Below are 22,027 nucleotides of genomic sequence, written 5' to 3'. Positions count from 1 at the left end.
AAACTCCATATTCTGGCAATAAAGTCACTACAAATAGACCATGGCAGCACATACCACCTGTTGACTATAGCATGTGAATTTTCAACATCTCCTAAAGCCTTTGCCAGGAAAGGGCAAAAGGTTTCTATTGCTAATGCTGTCTGCTGGCCCATTAGGAAGATTCACCCTATATGTCCTGTGTAACATTATGCTTAAAAATGAAAGTCAAAGAAAATCCTACATTTTGGAACAAGGACGTCCCTCACTTTTTTGAGGGACTTTTCCTGTTTCGTCTATGAGACAAGAAATGAAGAGAAATCCCCCCTGTGGGACATAGAGGGCAAAAAAAAAAAAAACCCTAAAGGGGTTGTAACTCTCCCTTACTCTATCTAAAATGAAAAAAGGGTTTTTCTCCCCAGAGAAAATTGTGACAAAACATGTATGCATTGGGCGGGTCTTGTGATGTCACCACATCCACAGGCTCTGAGGGATTGATTTGGCATTCTGCCCTAACCTGCTAGCAGTGTACATATAAATATGATTTTATTAGGCCTTTCCAACTTTTGGATCACATAAGTGCATATGCTTCTATTCAATAAAGTAAAGCATTATTTCACTATTGTAAGTTTATTGTATTCCACTGGCTGTATACATGGCATTCTAATTCACAAGATATGGTTGAATCTTCTAAAGTCCAGTTAATGCTGGATTCAAACATGCTTTTTATGTGGGCTGTGTTTGTGTGGGCATGGCAGCCCATTCATTTGAATGAATGACATCCACCCAGATTGAAGAAAGGCGGGAACGGCAGAAACTGGTTAAAGTCCTACATAAAGTGAGAAATAAATTGGCATTTTACTTTATTATAATATTCACTTAGAGGACACCTGTAATGCCAGAAATATTTATGTTATTGCTGACCTCATTCTGAAAATGCTAGTTTGGTTGACTAGCTGTCTATGGCTTTAGTACTTTCATAGAGTCATAGAAGCATACAGCCAATAAGGTCATACAGAAGTCAAAAGTATTGATCTGCAACTTTTCTGAACTCAAAGCATTGAAGCTACTAGATTGGAAAGACAGCCAGGTAACTAGCATTATAGCAGTAAAGGTCAGCAATGGCAGCTCACATATCTTCTCATTATATTCCCTGCATAGATTTTTCTCTAACAATAATTCTTAGAACTTGCACCAGCCATGCCTTTGTTATTATGCTGGGGTTTTTTTTCTTTTCACTGTTTTGCACTGCAGGTCAAACCAATGAATAGACAGCACTGTCATGAAGTATGTATTTTTATAGAGACAATGCTCTCTAGCTCATGATATGCTGCTTATCCTTTATGTTACCTTAGCCTATTGCTCCTCAACGATCAACAGGCTGACATTTTTCGCACTGACAAACTTTCCTTTAGCGGCCAGCTTATTCTTATTGAGAATGAGAACTCTTTATGAACTTTTAGGAAGTTTTGTACTTATTAAATTGGCTTACTGATTCTGAAAGAAAGTGTAAGTATGCTGAACTGAATTTTATATTGCAACCTATACACGTGTAAGGCATGTTTCAGTACTAATGAAGTCCTAAAGGTTGATGGTAATACCTATCTAATACAAAAAAATTGTCCTCGGTTAGAACCTATATTCAATGTCTCAAGCTGCAGTAGCAAAGGGACCCAACATGAATGGCAGTTACTTATACATAACATGATCCTGCATCACAAGGATACATGAAGACAGAAATAAGCTCTACAGTAAGACTAGATTTAGACATGCATCTAATACAGCCGTTCCTCTGATGAATGATGCACATTAAGACTGCTTTTCAGAGGCAATTGGCAGGCAGTGAGGAGGCAATGTGACACCTCCTCCCTGCCTGTTTTAACCACATTTTTGGTGACAAACGCATTGCAATTGCGTGCAATGCACATGGTTGTGGGGCGTTTGCGGCACTTCCCTGTTCATTTGAATGGGTTACAATTGGCAGGCTTGCTACCCCTGCAGCAAAAGGGGTGGCAACTGGGTGGGGTGGCTAAAAATCCCAGCTCAACCACACATTTTTAACCCCTGCCTCCCCTCCCCAACTGCACACATCTAAACTTAGCCTTACAGTATGAAAATGGCTTTCAAATTAATGCTGCTGGTTTTGAAAAATTCTGCCTAAAATTCCATCTAAACTGCCAACCAAATAGGGTTATACATCAGTGCATTTCATGACAACTCTGAATTCACTGACTAGTTTTGTGCTTTATTCTCTGTCATGCCTAAATATTGCTAAACTACAACTCACACAAAGCAAATCAAAATCTCCAGTAGCTGTCCATGACACCACAACCCATCCATGGACTTTCAGTGCAAAAACATCACAAAGCGTGAGTAATGCATTTACATTGCTTCGCAGACTCCAAGTCTCTATAGAGACTGTATATTACAGATGTACTTTCCTTTATTCCTTATTTCAGGCAGGAGACTACAAAGCTTTTTATATGGGTTGGAAAATGCAATGTTGGCACACCTTGAAAAACTGTGAAAGTGTAACTTAACACTTTAGTCAACCAAGAAGAATTTTTTACTGCAGAAGAGACATACTGGGGGGAATCCAAAAGATGTTACGCCACTTTTCTACCACTAATTGCTTTTGTTAATGTGTTTCACCTTATTAAAAACACATATGCAACAGTTTTGGTTCTGACAGTGACTCGTGAGCCAAATTCAGGTAATTCAAATTTGAACTACTACTAATTTGCTCCATCCACATTATGATGCAAAACCTGAACCAAATTCAAATTAAAATACTGACAGTTGTATCTTAGGAAAGGGAAGCTAATTAAGACCAACTTTCTTTTGATGTATAGAGACAGATTTTGCTACAGTGTCTTGTAAGACACTTTCAATAAATCTATCTGTGCCAGTCTTTTTGCATTCTAGGGACCATGTCTTTTGTAATTAAGGCTTCTTACTATCCCCCTCACCAGATGTTTTAGAATGCACATGGAGCTGTTCATTTGCTATAGTTAAGTTATCCAAGCCCAGCCAATTAAGATGGCTGTTGGCCCCAAACCCAGAGGAAGTCCTAAAGAAGATGTTAGCAAGCGGGGGAACTTGCAGACATCACATCAAGAGGGGAAGTGAGTATCAGAGGAGGTTTAGTTAAGCCTTAACAGCTTTGTATATACATATCCAAGGGCAAATGATAAAGATCTAGTCAATTAGCAACCCTGCTAATTAACCACATACATAGGTAGTTGTGGCTATTATAATTTAGTATTTGCCATCATGCCTAAGCCCCCGTTCCCACTGGGGCGACCTGTCAGGCGACCTGGTCGCCTGACAGGTCGCCGTAGGTCGCCTGCCATACAGAAGCTATGGACCCATTCTAATAGGAGTGACACAAGTCGCTCCGACTTAGAAAAAGGGTCCGGAGCTTCTTTGTGGCGACCTGGAGCTACCTGCATAGACTTCAATGTTATGAAGTCCGTGCCGGCCGCTCCGAGGTCGCGGGGCGAGCAGCGTGTGAGGTCGCCCGGTGAAGTAGCGTCGCCACAGTGTGAACGGGGCCTAAATCATATGCAATAGATAACAAGGTGGGACAGTTGTGTGTTTCCTACACTTGTTTACAGAAGTGTTACTCTCATGTATTGGTACTTCTCAAAATAGCAATAATGCTGAAGCTCCAAAAGACTACGTTTAGTGACCATTACTTTTTTAGCCATACTTCCATATATTTTATTTATTATGTTTTATTTAATTTATTAATATACAACTTCCAATACATATCAAAATAACTTATTTGTATTTGTGCAGAGAAAACCTTCAGAGAAATAGGAAGGGAAGTTCTCTTCCCTTTAATTGGCAAGGTATTTATGTAAACCAGTGTAGTGTTAATGGCAAAAGAACATAACAAATATCTTTAAAATGTTTTGCACACTGGGAATTTATTGATATGTTTAGAAAAGAGAAAGATGACGCCGAACAACAAGAAGAATCAAAGGGATATAATACAGAAAAAACAGCTTAACTTGGCATTTGCAGTTTATGGTTCTGTGGGCCCTTGTGAGTCAGTCAATCCTATTATTGAGCTCATAAAAGAAAATGATATTCATGAATCAATGTCATTCTGCTCTGGCACAGCAGTAAACATATAGAGACTTGAAGGTATATGTATAAATGTTACAAAAACTAACAAGAACTGCAGACAAAACACTTGTAAATAACAGGCTACAGGTACATAAACTGATGGGTGTGAACCCAGTTAACATAAGAAAATACGTATGAAAGGTAGCAAGTATGATTTCCAGTGGAAGGCCATTGGGTGATCACAAAGTAACAGGAAGAGGTTCTGGTGATGGATAGGAGGAGAAATCATATGAGATCTCTAGGGTATACTAGTACACTACTCTAGTACTATACATCAAGGTGGTAATATGTAGCGCTTGGCTTGGAACCACTGCAACCAGGGGTGCCAGAGAAGCAAGATTTTTCTGTATATACCTTTGGGGTATCATAAGCTCATAAGAACAGTGATTGTGGACTACGTTCAGGGTATCTGATACTGTGGGAGGGTAGGGGTTCTTCCATAGTATCAAGAGGCTGAGTGTGGCTGCCAGTAGAATGTGTGTAACAGAGTGCTTATTAATTATTATTAAATGTATTATTACATTTAGTAGTGCCAGGCTAGAGGAAGAGGGAATGTAGTAGTGAGCCACTTCGGATAAGATCACAAAAATCTTCTGCCAGTATGGGTGTAGGACTGGGCATTCCCATAGGGTATGGAAGATGTCCCCTATATACCCACAATCCCTCCAGCAAAGAGAAGACATTTGACCTTTAAAGTGTGCCAATTTGGCAGGGATTAAACGCCATCTTGAAGAGATTTTTAACATTAATTCCTAAAACGAGGAACAGCATGCGGTTCTATACATGGATTTAAGGGCATTGGACCACTGAAAGGGGTTCTTTTTTAATAGAAAGAAAAATGTGTATAAACATTACAAGTTACTGACACAAACAAGCCCCTTTAAACTGAACTTAATGTAAACTGTGGCACACTTCAGTGGGAAAAAGTGAAAATCCTAATTCCACAGTAGTTGAGAAACTCTGCAGTATTTGATTCAGTCATATGCTGTGCATATTATAAGGGTCATGAAAGGTGAAGTTATCAAAGAAGCAGATGCTTTACATCTGCTAAAGTGGGAAGCAGGCAGCACAGTGACTTAGTGGTAACAGTTTTGCCTTGCAGCACTGGGGTCCTCTGAATCTCAGCCAGAACACTTTATGTGTGGAGTTTGCATGTTCTCCTGTGCTTGCATGGGTTTCTATTCAGGCTCCAAACACAGCAATGATGTGCTATTGGCTGTCAAGTCCAGGTTGGGCAAATGACTAGTATGATAACTACGTACTGCTCCAGTTTTAGTTTGCTGAAAACAAAAGCTGTGTTTTATTTATTTCAGGTATTAATACAGTGGTGATAATTTATACAGCGCTTTACAAATATATTGTACAGTACATCATTCCCTGCCCTCAAGGAGCATTACAATCCAAGGTCCCCAACTCACATTTATACATATACATACTAGGGCCAGTTTGGACAGGATCCAACTAACCTAACAGCGTGTCTTTGGAGTGTGGAGGGAAACTAACACAAGCACAGGGAGAACATGCAAACTCCAGGCAAGTTGTGCCATGGTTGGGATTTGAGCTGATGACCCTAGTCGCACGACCGCGCAATTGTCAGTTGAAGTCGCACAGCGCCGAAACGCAAAAAGTGGCCTGGACGGAAGACAGCAAAATCCTCCGGTGGTAAAGTGGTTAAAGAACATGTGAACTCAACATTTCATATTCCTGATATGTGCCTGCTGTACCATGTACTTTTGTGAAAAAAGTATCCTGTCCTCTTTGTATTGATTCCTTTGTGTGAAATACCTAGTGATCCTTCCAGTCCTTCTGCTTTCCTGAGAGCACCGTGTGGTCAATTTTCTGGCTATTCTGAAACTCCCCCTTTTATTGCTATATTTTGAAACTCAGCCTGCTCTCCTCCAATGATCAGACTTCTGCTTACCCCCCCCCCACACACACAGCCATTCACTGGGAAGATCAGTGTGCTGCTGTTTCCCCTCCTCCATCTCTCTGAGGAGAGATTATGTGATTATGTGATTATGTGATTACTTATAAAAAAAAAAAGGTTATAAAAAGATATTTAGATGTTTTTGTTTTTTTTTTGCCCATATGTGTTTTTGCCTTTCAATTATATTTCAAACTGTATGAGCTGTTTAACAAGGTGGGGGTTTCCATATACTTTCACACTCTGCAGCTCTTTAAACCCAGGTTATTTCAGAGGTAACTAATGGTTCCTTAAAGAGACAGGAGTACAAGAAAAATTTACCACAATCCGGCAAAAAGGAAATGGTGATATTTATTGAATAAAGGTATCCAATATGACAAACATCATGGACATAACAGGCAGAAAGGATGGTTAACGCGTTTCACAAATAAATTTGCTTAATCATAACTTATGACTAAATTGGATACCTTTATTAAAAAAAAAATCACCATTACCTTTTCGCCGGAGTGCGGTCAATTTTTCTTGTACTCATTACTGTTTGGATTACAGACCAGACGTGCACCCGACCTTTAGGCTTTTATCCATCCACCTGAGCATCTTCTGTCCATTGTTGTTTAGCTGTTCCTTAAGAGACAGCAATGGCAGATTGATCTCTTGTCTAAAACTGACAATGAAAGAAATTGGTCGGCACACTTTTTGATGTATTTTTTGTCTAGATGATTACTGAAGATAAATCTGTTGTATAAAGCAGACAGGGAGAATGGGGTGGTTAGGTACATCCCTTTCTTTATTCTTTTATTTAAATCTCTTTACAACCTACTCGTCAGGTGAATGTACCATGAGCTATAGATATCATTTTTAAAGGAGGCTTCCTGCGACCCGAAAGCTTTTTCAAGGGTTCCTTCTCCATGATAAAAAAGATTGAGCTAGGTTGCTGGAAATGGTTCAATTCTGCCTGAACAGGACCTTCCAGTATTGATTGTGTCTTTTAACACTTTTCAAATATTTCTTGAGTTCCTTTGCAACAAGCAATATTATAACATCGGTCAGCGGACTGAACAGATAATTTAGGGGCCTCTTCCTAGCACATTAGACTGGAATACAAACTATTTAAAGGTAACTTTTTCTCCCCACAAAAGTCTACTTTCGTGGGGGGAAAAAAAAATACAGAAAATCGAATAAATAAATAAAAGCAAATAAAGAAAAGAACAATAAAGCGTATACAATATAAATAAAAGCAAATAAATAAAAAATAAAGAAAAAACAATATAGCGTATACAATATAAATAAAAGCAAATAAAGAAAAAAATAAAGAAAAAACTATACAGTGTATACAATTGTAACACAAATCATATTGTAATTGAATGTTATTAAAAATGACCTGTCCTTTATAATCTGCAGATGTTGTAATTTTCTGAAATGCAACCTGGAGGTGTTCTGTATACAGAATGTATACTGACCACCCCCCAGAAACATAATTTCCTGCTTGTGTGATTGGCTCACCAATTTTCCCAGAAGTCTGCCTAAGATACAAGTAAGATTTCTGGCATCCCCTACAACAAAAAATGTAATTTTTGGTGAGATACTCCCAATAGGAACACGTCTAAAGGGATGCAGGCCAAGCAGATTTCCTCATTGGAGCCCTGCAGGTGCCAAGGCTGATAGATAATTATGAAACCACTCCCATTAGACCCACTCAGCACAGATAATTATAAAACCACTCCCAGTAGACCCACTCAGCACAGAGGAACAAACAGGGATTTCTTCAGAATAACAAATGGTAGGTCACATGTCTATTGGTGGCGAGGAGAGTTATTTTGTCTCATTGGATCTCTGACTCACCCCCCTCACTTTTGCATGTATGGAATGAGCTTGCGCTCCTTGTTAAACTTGACTGCATTAACAAGGACTTTAACTCCTTTTCTTCTCGACGGCGCTTCTACGACAAATGGTCACTCTACCTATCTTCAACCTCAAAGAACTCGGACTCTACGCTAGCCCTCACCACCTTTTCTTATACGCCTCCGAATGCTGACACGGCTATAAGAACCCCCCCTCCGGAGAGGTCATTGAGTTCCGACCTCGTCCCCACCTTTACCATCCACTATCCCGTTTGATGTTATTTTTTCTTTATTTCCTTGTATATGTTGAAATTGTACATCCGTGCGGTTACTTGATCTTGTACTGCTCCTTTGCTGTTTAATAAAATTTTATGCAAAAAAAAAAAGGTAGGGATCTGCAACAAAGTCTGGTAAAATCCCTGCAATGTACAGAGATCACCCAGAGGGGAATGTTTTTTTTCTCAACAAAAGTGGAGGTACTATTTTAAAAATGTGTTATATTGCTTACATTATCAAACTTCTCAAAGGCCGAAGTTATCCTTTAATAGCAGAAAAGGAAAAGTGCACACTATAGTAGAAAATGGCAAGTGTGACATGACATGAAGGGAGAAGGATCCATAGGAATACAGTAGCACGTATAGGTAATCAAACAGCGTATAATAGAACTGTGAGAGGCTGATGTGACTGGAAAGATTAAAGCAGAATGAAAGGGCAGTAGAATAGAACACAAGGTTCGCCTGACACAAAACGTGGAACAAAAAGCAGACGGGTGAGTCAAAAAAAGAGGAGACAAAACAACTGATAGGGGGAAAGATAGACCTGGCATAGAATAGAGAGGAGCCCTGTATAGGAATATCATTGTTCCATGCCTGACAGCACAACATTCCGATGTTACCCTCCTGTTGCTAGGGAACCAGGCATAACCTCCATCGCTAGACAGAGCAAAATATGGTCATGCCTCAGAAGCAGCTAACAGCAACAATAAGAGCATTTACATTGTTTTCGACCACTATTCCCACCAGGGGATCGCACACCATACAATTATGGCATAAAATTGGACTGTCTTCCTGCATAAAATAAATAGTATAGACAGATTGCTGCAAAATGATGGAAAGTATAGTGGATTTAGCAGTAATAACTCTGACAGCACTTGTACTTACACTGAATGTTAATATTTAGTACTAATGTAAATACAAGGCAAACTTCTTTTTACATATATTCATGTATGACATAAATAATGCACTTCATTCATCATGCATCACCATTTGTATATATGCATTGCACGTATGCGCTTTTCCAAGTTGCTTGGCCACCAATATTGAAATGGATGGGTCTGTATAAGTAAAATGTTTATGCAATATATCCAGGAACTGCTCTAGGTCTTTTTAAAGCACTGCCAAACCTGATAAAGGCATGAGAGAAAGTGAATGTGCTTAACATTGTTTCAGTGATTGACATTGGCAATCCCCATGGATTGTATAAACTGTCCCTGCTGTTCAAGCTTAATTCTGAAGGATTTTATCACCCTCTCTGGAGAATGTATTCAGCTAACCCACGCTGTGATTACATAAACTGCATTCAGCAGTGACTGAGTATATAGAAAAACTGATGAACTGCATTGTATCAAATGATGGAAGCTCCAAATTTCAGCGTGTCCAGGTTTGTTCTATCCGCTGCCTGACAATACAGAGGTTTTTGATACTGCAGTTTGTCGTAATTATTGAAAATGAGTCTTTTGGGATCAATGCAGGTATCCTCTGCTTGCACGCTGAGCTAAAGCCTGCAGTCTGCTACCTGTTAATATGCTGGGAAGTGATTCTCCAGTTTGCTGTTGACAGCATACTGATAGCAAATGCTCCTATTTTCAGAATGCCATGTGTTCCTTCTAATAGATCAAAGTGTGAATTTTAATAGTGTGAAGACATGAAATGGGAAATTAGCAAGTAGGAGGTGATTGTGTGTGTATTTATAGAGTATTCTTCCACACTAAATGGTGGATGGAGATCTTAGCTGTCTTTAGGGTTCATTTTAGAATTCCTATCTAGTAAAAATCCATGTTTAATATGGCTTTATACTAACACTCGTAGTTACAGTTGAGGAAATACTTAAAAACCACAAGCTACTAGCACGTGTCCTTGGTTAACCCAAAGAATCTTACTCAACTGATTATCCAGTGCTTGGATATATATATATATATATATATATATATATATATATATATATATATATATATATATATATATATATATATATATATATAATACATGACGTGTGATATGGGGCTGACTAGCCAAAAAGTCAGATATCTTGTTTTCACTTCAGACCCCCAACCGGATATTGGGTTAGTCTCAAATTTTCAGTTATTTTTAATCTGCCTGCATATTTCAAGCACTGAATTTTTTTTCTTGCATAAAAGTGATGCTTTTCAGTAAATTGACCCAAAGTTAATTTGTTATTACTACATTATTCAGTGTCTCCTGGCAGTTTCCCAGTAAGTCGTCACCTCACAGGATGTGATTATTCCTATAACACACTATGGGGTTGACTTACTAAAGGCAAATAGGCTGTTCACTTTGCATGGGAAGTTGCAATCTTCATGGGAAATTTCCCCAGAGCATAGTAAATGAGATTAGGCTCTTCTGACTTTCATCCAATCACATGCAAGCGAAAATGCTGATTTTATTCTTTTTTTTTTAGCGATCAAAAGGGAAGAATGGTGACAGTGCCTTGGAAAGAACTCGGGGTGTATCTAGGTGAAATCCTAGTGCATGAAAGCTTTAAGTATGTAATAAGTATGTGATAAACAAATGTAAAGTGCTGATATACCAAACTATATTCTTATCAAAAATTGTATGTGTCTATAGTGTATAAATCAATAAATACAAGTGTTCGAATTGCAAGTGATCAATATACAATAATTACATAAATCTAAATAAAAACATACTGTAAAGCATTGAACCAGCAATCATCAGATGGCTGGTGCCATGTGGGTCTCCTGCAGATCTGTCAGTGTATCTCTATGCCCTTACATCCCCTACAGGCAAGCAAATACACTGACGGAAAGAATCAATGAACTACCACAGCGCTCCATAGAGCCGTGGTAGTTCATTGAGAACTACAAGCCGACAGCCGCAAAGGATGTTGGGGCTTGTAGTTCATTGACACACAGCGACCATGTGGGCGGAGCCCTGCAGAGCCATGCTGATTTCAATAAGTTACAGTACCTGGAACAGGGAGGGGGGCAGTGGTTGCAGCATTGGGAACATAATACATTTTCCACCCTAAAATCAGGTGAAACATGTAACATGTTCCCAAAGGTGAACTTATCCTCTAAAGTCCACCCGCCGAGAGGTCACATATATGCGCCATGCTGGTGGGAAGAGGTTAAAAAATAAAATAAAGGTAAAAAATGTAGACCTTTAGGGTTGACTCACACCAGAAAAGGCATGTTTCCTACGCGTTTCCAACACCGATTTCAAAATGCACTGCCTTTGCAATATCTGCGGGTGCCCATGTATTGTTGCTGGCACCCCAACACAGTGTGTCTGTAAGCACCAACTCCTATGGTACCGCAGTAACATGTAATTTATTGCAGTGCTTTTTTAAAAGTGATTGCATTCACCACTTTCCCTGTGTCCCAGTGTGATTTCAGCCCATTCAAATGAAAGGGCTGCAACATCGCACTGCACTGAATGGCACAAGAATCATAAAGAGTGCATGCCACTTTCCTGTGTGATCCCAATGTGAACTGGCCTTCAGCATGAACCTACCTGCTAGAGCTTGTAATACTATGGGAGGGATTTACTGCAACTGCAAAGTTCAAAATCTGGTGCAGCTTTGCACAGAAACCAGTCCGCTCCCAGATTTTAGGCTGGGTTCACACTGGGGCGGCTTCAAAGTCGCCCGACTCTGAACCCGCCCCGTTCAGCGCGACTTGCAAACGACTTCTCTAATAGAAGTCAATGCAAGTCGCCCCCAAAGTAGTGCAGGAACCTTTTTCTAAGCCAGAGCGACTTTAGTTGCTCCGATTAGAATGGTTCCATTGCACTGAATGGAGCGCCACTTGTCAGGCTGCTAAGTTGCCCCAGTGTGAACCGGGACTTATGGCTGGAATACACGATAAGTAAATCGGCCGAAAATTTCCGTTCAGCGAGCGATTGGCCGATATTCTACTCGTTAATGTCCAGCCATCAATGAGTGATATCGATATTGTGAACGAAAAATAAAGTTTGAAAAACCCGAAAAATTCTGTCGTCTCGTTTGCGAAAGAACGATATTCTATACGTTGGTGTTGAGGTCGTTCAGTTTAACCTCATCACGCATGCCCAAAAATATTTTCCCGGAAATGGGAATCTAATCGATTGGTCTATAACGTTTTTTTTTGGATCGTTAATGTTGGCAACGTTTTCGACTGACGAACACTGTTTCGATGGTCGGCGGGCAACGGTCGAGCAATATTCGGGCCGTGTATGTTGGCAACGTTTTCGACCGACAAATACTTTTTCAAAAGTCGGTGGTCGAATGATCGGGTCGATATTCTAATCGTGTATTCACACCATTATTTTCAAAGCTTAATTGCACAGGCTGATTGGCTACCATGCACAGCTGCACCAGATTCTGATTGCTCCAGTTTTAGTAAATCTCCCCAATGTCTACTGATTCAAAGATAGCTAAAGCCTTTTTTTTTAATAAATAAATAAATAACAAAAGGATATTTGTAAACTTTCCATCTGTACTAAGAAACTTTATTACCAAAGTGGGAACATTGAGTCCACTGTGATGGTAATGTTTAAACCACATGCACTGTAGCCTTTTAGTCGCAGCCATCACTGTATCATTTGTGAATGCTGAGAAACCCTATAGGGACCACCCAGTAGCTTTGGGTGCAAAATATTTCCTTTTATTATTAATCTGGAGACCGGTTTAATTTTTGTTGGGCATATTACTCTGTTGTAGTATATTGAATAATAATATTTAATTTAAAGTTAGTCCAAATACATCAAGCTCTAATGCAAATAGAACTGATTACGGTAATCAGAATAAAGGGAATATGTAAATAAGAGGCATGTATAAAATCAACGCAGTGAATCGTTTTTCACTCCCCTCTGACTCATCTCCATATATTATGTGTGTGGAGATGAACACAGTCTGTTTGGGATGATTTGGGAACAAGGCTCTTGATGTTTTGAATAATCAAACCATGGGGGAGCTGTGGATTAACTCATTTTCTTTGATGTGTTGGCTTTACAGAATAATTCATAAAAGTATATATACAGTATATACTTAGATATTTTGTATTTATCTATTGTAAATCCTTACAGAAACTTTGAAAACAAATGTCCTTATTTAAACTCTGAACTTGGAAAGCAAATGCACTCTATGAAAACAGGATTGTAAAGCTGAACACCACTCAAGGTTCTATTGACTTACTTGCAGAATTCCCACCTGTTTGCTACGGGCAATATCCAAAACCCATCTCCATAAGGGTCTACCAGGCTTAAACCCAAAAACGTTTCTAGATATTGACGCTTATAATATCCCTAGATGTGGTGGCTCAATTAGTTTTGTGAGTTTTTGTTTTGTTTTGTTTTTTTTTTTAATTCTCACCTGTTGATCCTGCCAGTATGTCTGTTCATTTTTAACTTTCTTTAGCAAACCTAGGTGTCCAGCAAAAGTGGCAATTAGAGGTTTGAGACAAACCATTTAAAACTGATAGGGGCGCTTACACTGGTCAGCCTATATTCCTAAAGTTAAAAGCTTTATCCCAAAATTGGAAGAAAACTGTTCCCATGCTTAAAAAGTGCTAGCTGGAGTTAGGCTTTACTTTGTCATGTAAGTACTTTTTTTCACAATTAGTCACTTTCAGTGTTCAGGCTGTCAGTGCTTCTGTCCAAAGGTGGATATCTTGCACCTCCATTGACAGAATAGAGCACCCTAAGACAAAAAGGGAGGGATTTCCTGAAACTGGTGCACACATCTGGTCCAGCTGTGCATAGTAACCAATCCGCTTCCAGGTTTTATTGCTAAAGCTGAATCGAACAAGCTCAAGTTAGAAGCGGATTAGCTACTATATACAGCTGTGGCAGAATTTGTGTGCACCAGTTTTCTTTAAATTTCCCCCGTGTGTTACTGGCCAGCTGCAATATATTACAATTGTGTCTTTGGGTTTAGATACGCTTTAACTTGGAAGAACAAGTTATTTCAAACTCTACTCTTTAGAAGATCCATACCTAACAAGTGCCTATGTGGCAAAGAGATTTAACTTTTCTTCCTTTTCAGTTCAAACAGTTGGTTGCTGTCTGCCAACACTAACATAGTATCGCTTTTACATATTTTAGTTGCAAAATGTTGTTTCAGTGGACTTAAATGTCAATATTTATGTGAAGTCCACATGCTACCATGTTACTTTCTAGGAGGGGGGGGGGGGGCTGTCCAAACTTAGTAATCCACATGCTACCTTCTTACTTTCTGGAGGGGTTACCATTTACCAATATTAGCAGTCCACATACTACCTTCTTACTTTCTGGAGGGGTTACCATTTACCAATATTAGCAGTCCACATGCTACCTTCTTACTTTCTGGAAGGGATACAATTTACCAATATTAGCAGTCCACATACTACCTTCTTTCTTTCTGGTGGGGGGGGGGGGGTTACCAATATTAGCAGTCCACATACTACCTTCTTACTTTCTGGAGGGGTTACCAATATTAGCAGTCCACATGCTACCTTCTTACTTTCTGGAGGGGTTACCATTTACCAATATTAGCAGTCCACATACTACCTTCTTACTTTCTGGAGGGGTTACCAATATTAGCAGTCCACATGCTACCTTCTTACTTTCTGGAGGGGTTACCATTTACCAATATTAGCAGTCCACATGCTACCTTCTTACTTTCTGGAGGGGTTACCATTTACCAATATTAGCAGTCCACATGCTACCTTCTTACTTTCTGGAAGGGATACAATTTACCAATATTAGCAGTCCACATACTACCTTCTTACTTTTTTTTTTTTGGGGGGGGGGGGGGGGGTTACCAATATTAGCAGTCCACATGTTACCTTCTCACTTTCTGAAGGGTTACCATGTCTCATACAACTTCAAAGTACCTAGAAAATTGCAAACAGTTCTAACATAGGAAAACATGTATTAGAATATTGAACATTGAATATACCCCCCTTACAAAGTTGCACCTCTGCATAGAAAAGCAGCACACATGATTTAGAAGTTTTTGAAACATAGAAATGATGTAATTCCACATACCTGGGCATCTGACAACAACATATAGATGGGTGCAGTTATTGTGGATTTTTTTTTGAGGGGATAAATGTGCACAAGAGCCCATACAGACGTGTTAGTTAGACAGAACTGCAGAGGATGAGGACAGAAATGGAAAGCAGAAGGTGCAGTAGGTCGTCTATACACAGGTGGATGGACAGACAATACAGAGAAGCACTGAACTAGCACACACAGGATGCTACAAGGACACAAGGCTTACTGTGGGCTCTTGGGGTAGAAAGGAAGAGTGACATGGCTGAGATCCTGGAGGTCAAAAGCAGTTGGCTCAGCTGATATAGCCTGCCTCTTGGTCCTCTGTTCCCCCAAGGTGCTGGGACTTTGTTTCTGAGCCTGCTGGGTGGCCGGTTTGATGACAGAACGATACTTATCCAGTTCATTCTGCAATCTCTGGATGAGCTCGTCTTTCTGGTCTAGCTCCAGCTCCAGCTCGTCTATCAGAGCATCCCTCTGCCTCAGCTCCTCTATCTTCTCCTGCAAAGCATACTGCAAGTCCCGCAAAGTGCCCATATTCCCGGCAGGGGCTCCTGCTGCCTTCCCTTCTCCCTTCGTCGTCTTCTCGGTCACTCCAACCCTCCCCAAAGCAAAATAGAGAGCTTCCGACTTTCTCCAACTTTCTCCAACAGGTCCTGATCCTTCCTTAATTGCTGAGACTCTGAGGCTCCGCCAGTCCCCACCAGAAGGTCCCCTTTCGGGATTCTTGATCCAGCTCCAACTTGTGAAGACCCTGAGGTCCCCACCAGATGATCCCCACCAGAAGGTCCCCTACAGGTTTCTTGTTCCAACTCCAAGCTGCTAAGACCCTGAGGCTCCACTGGTCCCCACCAGAAGATCCCCACCAGAAGGTCCCCTACAGGTTTCTTGTTCCAACTCCAACCTGCTAAGACCCTGAGGGTCCGCTGGTCCCCACCAGAAGATCCCTACCAGAAGGTCCCCTTCAGAATTCTTGGTCCAGCTCCAACGTGCTGAGACCCCGAGGCTCCACTGGTGCCAGCCAGAAGATCCTCTACTGGATTCTTGATTCAGCTCCAACGTGCTGAGACCTCGAGGGTCCGTTGATATCCAACTGAAGATCCAGACCAGAAGGTCCCCTTTCAGGATTCTTGTTTAAGCTCCCTCTCTCCTGCAAAGGTTTGTCTCCAAATCCGTCGTGCATTAAAACCCCGAGCAGCAGGTTCCCCCGGTTCCTTTTTGTTGGAGTGACTGAACGTCGCAGCAGTCTTCAGAGGTCTTCCCACTACTAACATCCAAATAGGAGGTCCCTGATGCTGTCAGATGCTGAAGAAGATCCACCTTTTCTCTAACTGTCAACAGATCGCCGAGGAATTTCCCCTGCCTGCGCCCCTGGGAAAGGGCACACAGGTCCACTACCTGGAGGTCCTGGAAAGTCTCAGTCCCTGAACAGGTCCTCTTTTGCTACTGCAGCAAGCAACCGGGATGAGTGGCTGGCATATGATTACTAGAGTCACAGATGAACCGGGGAGCATTTGCATGCATGATCTCTAACTAGAAGAAGAAAAAAAAAATCCCTCCCTCAGTCAGAAAAGACTGGGATTAGCTGGAGTGGAGGGGGATTTGGATCTGCGATGGGAAGCAGAGGAAAGGAAAGAGGTACAGAAGCAGCAACAGACAGCTTGCACCGAGCAGATCCTCTGTGCTCAGGAGTGCAGGCATCCCCTCCACTGCGCTCTGCTCTCTGCTGTCATGGCATAAGACTTCCTAATGCTCATCACATCACAGGGGGATCAGTACATCCACTCATGCTAGGGGCTCCAGCACTGACAATACTAATATAGCACACATTATACAACTCCTGAGATCAAACTCTGCACTATCTGGTACCTTGTTGTCAAACATTAACAATGAGGGCTGCACAACTGTCACTGCAGGGAATAGATACAGCAAGACCGCTTCTAAAAGCAGATCGGAGCACGCCAAGATCTTTATTCACAATGAAGGCTACACAACTGTCATCACAGAGACAGATACAGTGGGATCGCTTCTAATAGCAGATCGGAGGATGTCACTGGACTAAGATCTTCGATTCATAATGAGGGGTGCACAACTGTCATTGCAGGGAGTACCTACAGCAGGATCGCTTTTGCATGAGCAGATCGGAGCACACAATGTGTTAGACTCTTCTATCCATAATGAGGGTTGCACAACTGTCATTGCAGGGAATTGCAGAATCGGTTCTAATAGCAGATCAGAGCATGTCACTGCACTATGTTCTTCTATTCATAGCGAGGGCTGAACAACTGTCACTGCAGGGGAGAGGTACAGCAGAATCGCCTTTCTGAGAAGATTGGAGCATATCACTGTACTAAGTTCTTTTCATAATGAGGGCTGCACAACTGTCATTGCAGGGAATTGCAGAATCGGTTCTAATAGCAGATCAGAGCATGTCACTGTACTATGTTCTTCTATTCATAGCGAGGGCTGAACAACTGTCACTGCAGGGGAGAGGTACAGCAAAATCGCCTTTCTGAGCAGATTGGAGCATATCACACTGTACTAAGTTCTTATTTATAATGATTGTTGCACAACTATCATTTCAGGGAACAGAATCACCTCTAATAGCAGATCTGAGCAGGTCACTGTACTGTGTTTTTCTATTCATTATAAGAGTTGTACAACTGCCACTGCAGGTCAGGGCTGCTTTTATGAGCAGGGGAGAGGTACAGCAGAATTGCCTTTCTGAGCAGATTGGAGCATTTCACTGTACTAAGTTCTATTTATAATGAGGGGTCCACAACTGTCACTGCAGGTCAGGATTACCTTTCTATGAGCAGAACACAGCATGTCACTGTACTAAGTTCTATTTATAATGAGGGCTGCACAACAGTCACTGCAGGTCAGGATCACCTTTCTATGAGCAGAACACAGCATGTCACTGTACTAAGATCTGTTCAAAATGAGGGCTGCACAACTGTCACTGCAGGTCAGGATCACCTTTCTATGAGCAGATTGGAGAATGTCACAGTACCAAGTTCTATTCATAATGAGGGCTGCACAACTGTTATTTAAGGAAACAGGATCACCCCTATTAGCAGATCTGAGCATGTCACTGTACTGGGTTCTTCTATTCATTATGAGGGTTGCACAACTGTTACTGCAGGTCAGGATCACCTTTCTATGAGCAGAACACAGCATGTCACTGTACTAAGTTCTGTTCATAATGGGGGCTGCACAACTGTCACTGCAGGTTAGGGTCGCCTTTCTATGAGCAGATCGGAGAATGTCACTGTACCAAGTTATATTCCTAATGAGGGCTGCACAACTTTAATTTAAGGGAACAGGATCACCCCTATTAGCAGATCTGAGCATGTCACTGCACGGGGTTCTTCCATTCATTATGAGGGTTGCACAACTGTCACTGCAGGTCAGGGTTGCTTTTATGAGCAGATCAGAGAATGTCACTGTACTAAGTTCTATTCATAATGAGGGCTGCACAACTGTCACTGCCGGTCAGGGTTGCCTTTCTATGAGCAGATCAGAGAATGTCTTTGTACTAAGTTCTTCTATTTATAATGAGGGCTGCAAAACTATCACTGTAAATCAGGGTCACCTTTCTATGAGCAGATGTGGGAATGTCACTGTACTAAGGTTTTCTGTTCATAGTGAAGGCTGCACAACTGTCACTGCAGATCTGAGTCGCTTTCTTATGAGCAGATTAGAGCATGTCACTGTACTAAATTCTTCTATTCATAGTGAGGGATGCACAATTGTCACTGCAAGTAACAGGTAGACCAGGGTCGCTTTTCTATGAGCAGATTAGAGCATGTCACTGTAATAAGTTCTTCTATTCATAGTGAGGGATGCACAATTGTCACTGCAAGTAACAGGTAGACCAGGGTCGCTTTTCTATGAGCAGATTAGAGCATGTCACTGTAATAAATTCTTCTATTCATAGTGAGGGATGCACAATTGTCACTGCAAGTAACAGGTAGATCAGGGTCGCTTTTCTATGAGCAGATGGAGGCTTGTCACTGCACTTCTTTTGTCCATAACTGTCCATACAGTGCTGAGGCATGTGTGATCTATAGTGATCTAAGACACTTTACACCAACTATCTGGATTAGCTTTAATTGGAGGAAGAGTATTCTACCCAGATTTACCTTTACTCTTCTTGCCCATGTATCCTAACTGCCTGTAAATGATTTCTGTACTGATCAGCCTTAATATCTAGTTACTGTACCTTAAGCTAGAAGGATTTTATTGAGACAATTCCCCTCCCCTCCTGCCATCTCCCATTTATCATTCCAGCTCTGCAGGGGGTGATTGTGGCAATGACAGGGTTAAGCACTCCTTTTAGCGGGGACGTGATGCTCCCATTAACCCCCTGGCTGCTGGATGATCAGCTTCACACTAGACGCTTATGAAGTGACTTGAGCAGCATCCCTACAGGTTGCTATGCACACAGGCAGAGACTGCTGAGAACAAGAGAGGACAGAAATAGATTGCCTGGGAGCTTGGATTTCACAATGCACAGCAGCTTTTTGTTACAGAACCTGATGAAAGTCATTATATAGGACCTGGGCTGATTTTATTTCACATCTGCTAATGAAAAGTGTGACATAACTTGCCTGAAGTCAGGACAGAGAGCAAGCTCTGGAGTGATCCAGCTATATGTAATTCATGGATCATCCAAAGAACGCACCAGAACAGCGCCCCGCAGCGGCCAATTACCACATACACTGTGTAGCACTAGGTACCCCCCTCCAGCTCCTTTTACAGTATAGTTGTCTTTGGAGGATCAATAATATAAATAATAAAAAAAAAAGTGTGAAACTTTCTGAGCAGGGCAAGGTAACCAGATATAAGTTCTCAGTTCAAATCCTTAAGCATAAACATTACATTCCTTTAAACAGTCTTTAAAGTGTTATTAAACCCACAGCAGTAAAATCAGTCTGTATATACAGTAAAGCATGCTTGGTATACACACTGTGGAACCAAAGGGGTTTTTCCTCTCCATTTTGTAACTAAGGCTGTTTGATCCTGTCTTCTCTGATCCTTTCCTTCGTCCACAGTCTCCAAACCATCTCCTAATAGAACAGAGCCTTAGGGACAAGATGCACATGCTCAGTTTGGTGTACAGTATATTGTTAGAGAGGCTTTTTTTTTTCTTGGGAGAGTGCATGTGATCAGTACAGGGCCAATCAGCACTGTCCAGACAGAGGGTCAGGGGGCCTGCAACCTTAAGGGACAGTCAGAGGAAAATGAAAACTCCTACTACAAGCTTTAACCAGACACTGATAGAAGTCACAAGACTGCTACAGTATAAACACTGCTGATGAGAAAAGGTATTTAGCCATTTTTATGTACTAAAACCATTGCATTTCATGTTCTATGTAGTGTGGGAGACCAGATATAGTGAATGAAGAGTCCTGGGTTTAGTGACACTTTAACAAATCCTATTACATGCAGAATGGGATCCTTTTTTTGCAAATCACAGTCCATTAGATTCTGAGTTGGTTATCTATTGATTTTTTCTACAATTCTTGCTACACACCTTTCCATACACTTTTTTGTTTACAATGGGGTTTAATTTGTGGTTCAGAGGTCTGTAGCAAGATTAAGACCCGGTTCACATCAGTGCGATGACAGACATCGCATGTGATTTGGAGCGCACTGCTATAAAAATTACATGCGATGTCTGTGCGATGCAAATTCAGCCATACAGATTGTATGGCTGAATTGGCATCAGATTCGGACACAACACACACAGGACCCTTTTTTGGGTCCACACCAAAATCAGATGGCATGGTGGTTCACACCTATGCGATCCAAATCATGCCTGAACTGGCAGTTCACACTGCGATATGCGAACTGATCTGGGGGTGTCATTAACTTTGTATTGACACCCCCAGAGTTTTGCAAATGCCACAGTGTGAACTGCCTGCAATTTAAATGCGATGTGGGAACTGGCAGTGGATTCGCAGGGTTCCCGCATTGCATATATGTGAACCGGCACTTAAAGCCCAACTCTAGGCACAACAAAAAGAAAACCCTTGTCTTGGTCCCTACAATGCATTAGTTAAGTGCACTGGTTAAGGCCTGGGTGCATTCACACCTGCAAATACACCCTGCCTGCAGGTAGTCTGCATCCAGGGCCGATCACTCACATGTGAATGCTGCATGAGTGATAACATGCAATTGTGAGAGTTGGAAGCCTCCTATTTCTTTCAATTGGGCTTGCCGACTCAAAGCTAATTGTAGGAACCCCCGCTTGGGTTCTCGCATCTAGCTGCAGGCAGGGTGCATTCGCAGGCGTAAAGGCACCTTAAGGGTGCTGAAACAAGGAGAAAAAAAATAATATTAATATTAATTTTCACTCCACCAGGATCCATTCCCACCAGTGGTATGACTGGTCTTCCCAGCCCCTTTCTAAGTCACTGCCAGCTGCAGTCATAGTCCTGCCTCCATGTACAGAAAAAGGGTTAATAGCCTGACGTTGTATGTGATGACGCTGAGGGGCTTCCCACAGACCGAAGCTTCGGGTATAAGAGGGAAACACTGAAGCCAAGTGTGAAGTAAAGTAGTACTGGCTGTTCCTGCACTGCACCCCAAGACATACAATTTGTATGCCGATATTTCAGGAAAGTGCTTGTACCGGAGTGATGCCTGCAGCTAGAGGCATCACCCTGGTACCGGCGTCCATAGCCGACAGTTGGCTGTCTTGTAATGACAACCGATGCGACTGAGAAGCCGCTCGGCTGTCATTACAACGAGCAGGAGGGGACATCCCCCCCCATCCGCGGCTCACCCGGGTCCCCCTTCCCCCTGGGAGACCTGGGCAACCAGCCTGCACGGCCGCCGAAGACCTGATCAAAGCCGCATTCGGCTCTGATTGGGTC

At 41.6% G+C, this 22,027-nt stretch overlaps 1 protein-coding gene across 4 annotated transcripts in view; it reads right to left on the bottom strand.

The window, feature by feature from the left end:
* PRKG1 (protein kinase cGMP-dependent 1) overlaps positions 1-22,027 on the bottom strand; it is a 1,462,571-nt gene that overhangs the window by 1,173,863 nt on the left and 266,681 nt on the right. The window contains exon 1 of one of the 4 annotated variants that reach the window (XM_082269168.1): positions 15,373-16,962. The exons of 2 other annotated variants lie outside the window; for them this stretch is intronic. In XM_082269168.1, the coding sequence (XP_082125294.1) occupies positions 15,373-15,680 (308 nt within the window). In that variant the 5' untranslated portion in view covers positions 15,681-16,962. Of the gene's footprint in view, positions 1-15,372; positions 16,963-22,027 lie in introns of those variants that run through there. One more of the 4 variants, XM_082269169.1, reaches the window with a different exon arrangement.

This window comes from Pelophylax lessonae, assembly GCF_965119305.1.
Source record: "Pelophylax lessonae genome assembly, chromosome: 9".
Lineage (NCBI taxonomy): Eukaryota > Metazoa > Chordata > Amphibia > Anura > Ranidae > Pelophylax > Pelophylax lessonae.
Note: the sequence above shows the minus strand (reverse complement) of the source record. Positions and strands in the feature narration are given on the sequence as shown.